The sequence below is a fragment of the Littorina saxatilis genome, linkage group LG12 (genome assembly GCF_037325665.1).
Source record: "Littorina saxatilis isolate snail1 linkage group LG12, US_GU_Lsax_2.0, whole genome shotgun sequence".
Lineage (NCBI taxonomy): Eukaryota > Metazoa > Mollusca > Gastropoda > Littorinimorpha > Littorinidae > Littorina > Littorina saxatilis.
The window spans coordinates 13,298,196-13,301,897 of NC_090256.1; the positions used below are offsets into that span (position 1 = coordinate 13,298,196).

General features: G+C 38.6%; 1 protein-coding gene across 6 annotated transcripts in view; it reads left to right on the forward strand.

The window, feature by feature from the left end:
- Window positions 1-429: 429 nt before the first annotated feature.
- Window positions 430-3,702, forward strand: part of LOC138981280 (perlucin-like protein) — a 13,750-nt gene continuing 10,477 nt past the window's right edge. The window contains exons 1-2 of one of the 6 annotated variants that reach the window (XM_070354129.1): window positions 430-581; window positions 1,061-1,180. In XM_070354129.1, the coding sequence (XP_070210230.1) occupies window positions 446-581; window positions 1,061-1,180 (256 nt within the window). In that variant the 5' untranslated portion in view covers window positions 430-445. Of the gene's footprint in view, window positions 582-875; window positions 904-1,060; window positions 1,181-3,702 lie in introns of those variants that run through there. The other 5 variants (XM_070354130.1, XM_070354134.1, XM_070354135.1 and 2 more) reach the window with 5 other exon arrangements.

Sequence of the window (3,702 nt, forward strand, 5' to 3'; positions counted from 1 at the left end):
AAATTCTATTCTATTCTATTCTATTCTATTCTATTCTATTCTATTCTATTCTATTCACACACACACAAACAAACACACACACACACACACACACACACACACAAACACACACCACCACCAACACCACAACCACCACCACCCTCGTCTCGATTCCCTGTCAATCTTAAAACATTTAGTCAAAACTTGTAAATGGGGGGTTAAAGGCACAGTCAGCCTCCCGTAAATCACCACAGACACTGTCAGGCTTTTACACACAATGCAAGCACCCTTTCATTTAAACACTCACCGCTTGAGGGTAGTTATAGCAGCAATCGATCATGTTTGATTCCCTTTTACACAAATAATTGTATTCTAACAAATGAATGAATTTCAGTAGATTTTTTTTAACCTGCGTTCTAGGTTTTGTCGGGGTTGCTTCACTTTTTTTTGCACGAGTGCGTCATGTATGCATGTACTGTCTTTGCGGATGTTAATATTTGATATTTATATGAAAACGTTAGCTCAAGCTTCGTCAGTTTGCAGCTCACAATTTTGGAAAGTGTTTTTTTCGCCAACAGCCAACGCCACGCGAATGTTTGAAGGTATGTTTATGTGTGTGCGTGCGTGTATGCTAGTGTGTGTGTGTGTGTGTGTGTGTGTGTGTGTGTGTGTGTGGTTGGGGTTGTGTGCTTATGTACATTTGCTGTTTCGAAATAGATGTGCGAAAATTCTCTTTGATTATATGCTGAAAATGTTAAAGGCATAGTAAGCCTCCCGTAAACCATCACTGAGCTCCCCGTGTGAAAAAAAGGAAACTGGATCACACGGGTTCACGATGGCTCAGGGGTAAGATAAACCACTCAAAAATAAATTCTTTGACAATTGCTCGCTCTTTACGGAGGGCACCTAGGATGTTCTCAAGCGGTGAGTGTTTAAATGAAAGTGTGTTTGTACTATGTGCAAGTGTGTAAAAGCCTGACAGTATCTGTGGTGGTTTACGGGAGGTTTACTGTGCCTTTAAAAAGCTAACAGTCTTTGGACATTGTGTTTTGAAGCAGATGACTTTATCTCTGTATGACAGGTTTGGATACAAGAAATATGATCAGACTCGGTTTATTCACCATCGGATGTTTCCTTCCTATTGCCTTTGGCAATGTTTACCGTGAGTTCTTCGTTCCTCTTGCCTTTGGCAGTGTTGACCGTGAGTTCTATTTGGCTAAAAAAAAAAACACACACGTACACACACACACACACACACATACACACACACACACACACACACGCACGCACACACACACACACACACACACACACACACACACACACGCGCGCGCGCACGCACGCACGCAGGCTCGCATACACAAACGTACACATACATGGACACACCTTACACACACGCAATCACACACATCGAGACACAGTGACGCACACACATGCATTGCACTGCTCGGATAAATAAAACTTGATTATTAAAGAAAGCAAGAAACCATGCATGTCCCCTCGACTTTCCTATAAGTGTGCAAAGGTGATTGAAATGATTATATGTTTTTATTTCGTTTGTTTGTTTGTTTGTTTGTATGTTTGTTTGTTTGTTTGTATGTTTGTTTGTTTGTCTGGGTTTTTTTGGGTATGTATGTTAGTTTGTTTCTTTGTTTGTTTGTTTTTTATTAGTTTGTTTGTTTGTTTTTATATGTGTTTATGTGTTCGTTTGTATGTATGTTTGTATATTTGTATGTTTGTTTGCTTGTATACATGTGTTTGTTTATATGTTTGTTTGTTTGCATGTTTGTATATTTGTATGTTTTTTACTTTGTATGTGTGTTTGTTTGTGTAACAAGGGGAAGGAAAACTCGAACATCTTGTCTAGAGTGTGCATGGGTTTATTCATCACCTCACACCTCACACCTGGAACATGCCAGAATAAAACAACATAAGAAAATGTACAAGATCAAAGTATAAAAATCAATAGAAAAGTATTTGTCATGACTGTCATAAAGACAGTGAACACACAAATAGTTGCAGAAACATCAACATGTGATGAATCGCAATCATCCAAAAAGAAATAGTCATAACTATATACAGAGAGATCACAAAGAAAGAAAACACCTCATGAACATTCGTCTAATATTGTTAACCTCGACAAACAATCCCAGTAGACACACCTTCCGCTCAATCCGATGCTTAAATTCTCTTATGAAATCATCACTTTCAAGCAGACATCCAGATTTAGGTTTGTAATCACACACACACACAATTAAGTATTTACACATATCATGATTACACTGGCACAACTGTCCTTCCACAATCAACAAAACTAAGCTGACAGATTAACAAGACAAAGTAACCGTAATGTTGCGAATTTGCAGGTAAACAAACCTCAGAGCAGAAAATAAACCAATAAACAGGCGGTCATGGGTCGCCTCACATCATCAGCGGGTATCGGTAGGCATCAGCTTACATACTGAAAATCCAAAGACCTGAGGTCACTAATCCACACAAAAATAAACTAAGTAAAAGAATTTAGAAAAAGAATCTAACCTGACAGAAAGATATAATCAACAAACATAGTTTTATCAAAAAAGCATCAAAAATAGTTACACAATTATATACATTATATACAACATATTATCTTTTGTTTGCAAAAACAATGCATCAATAACTTTTAAGTCAAAACAATCCACACAAATCTAAGTAAACTTTCATCTAAATCAGTGCCGGAAATTCCCTAAAGTAACCTACAAGAATCAGCTGTAACACTAAACAGAAAGCGGATAAAAACAATTACAATTACAAAAGGAAACCCAAAGCTGAAGTTTCAAAACAAACGGGCCAAGTCAGAGCAGAAGGGGTTCCCTTGTTTACCCTGGAATACCGGAAGTGATGTAAAACTTCCTTATATGGGAGGAGACTCCATATCCCTAGCTAAAAATAGATCTCCCGCGTGAGCTTCAGCAACTGACTGACGGGTTTGACCTAGTTTGGAAACCCACGCTTTGAGACCGGCCACTTTGAATCGGACCAATTCTAGAAACAATCAAAGTTCTACAAAGACAGCAACGTCCCTTCCAAAAGTTACAGGAAAATACCCCATGATCTTCTTCTTCTTCTTCTGCGTTCGATGTTGATGGCCGTGCTAAATCCTCAGACCAGTGGCTGCCAGGAAGTCCGCAGTACCCCATGATCAACATCAGCAGTTAGAGTTGATTTAAACAAAATGAGTTAGACTCGAAAGGGAAATAAAAGATTCTGGCACTGATCAGACCCGCGCACTGATCACAAGACTAAATCAAACAAGTGCTTGTGAAGAAATCTTAATTCTTCAAAATAAGTATCCTAAACCAAAATAAGGAACATAAAAATCATCGCATACACAAAGCAACTTTCCACAACAATAAAGATACAACAATAGAGACATACCGGTCCGGGAATCAGATCAAACTGGTGAAACGCAGCCAGAAGATAAAAAGTGTGGTCACTGGTTCAAGATGGCACAGTGCATAAAAGACAGTTCCAGAGCAGTACCGGACTGACTGCAGCTAAGATGATAGGGCGATAAAAGTAGTGCGCTGACCACACGCTGAAAACTCAACTTACACAATAAGTTGCTTAGAAAAACTTGCCTACAGAATACCTTTTAAACAATTCCCTAATTCAAAATGTAATTTGCCTACACAAAGAGTCTACAAGATATGTTGCAAATGGTCATCTTAAAATCCCTACACC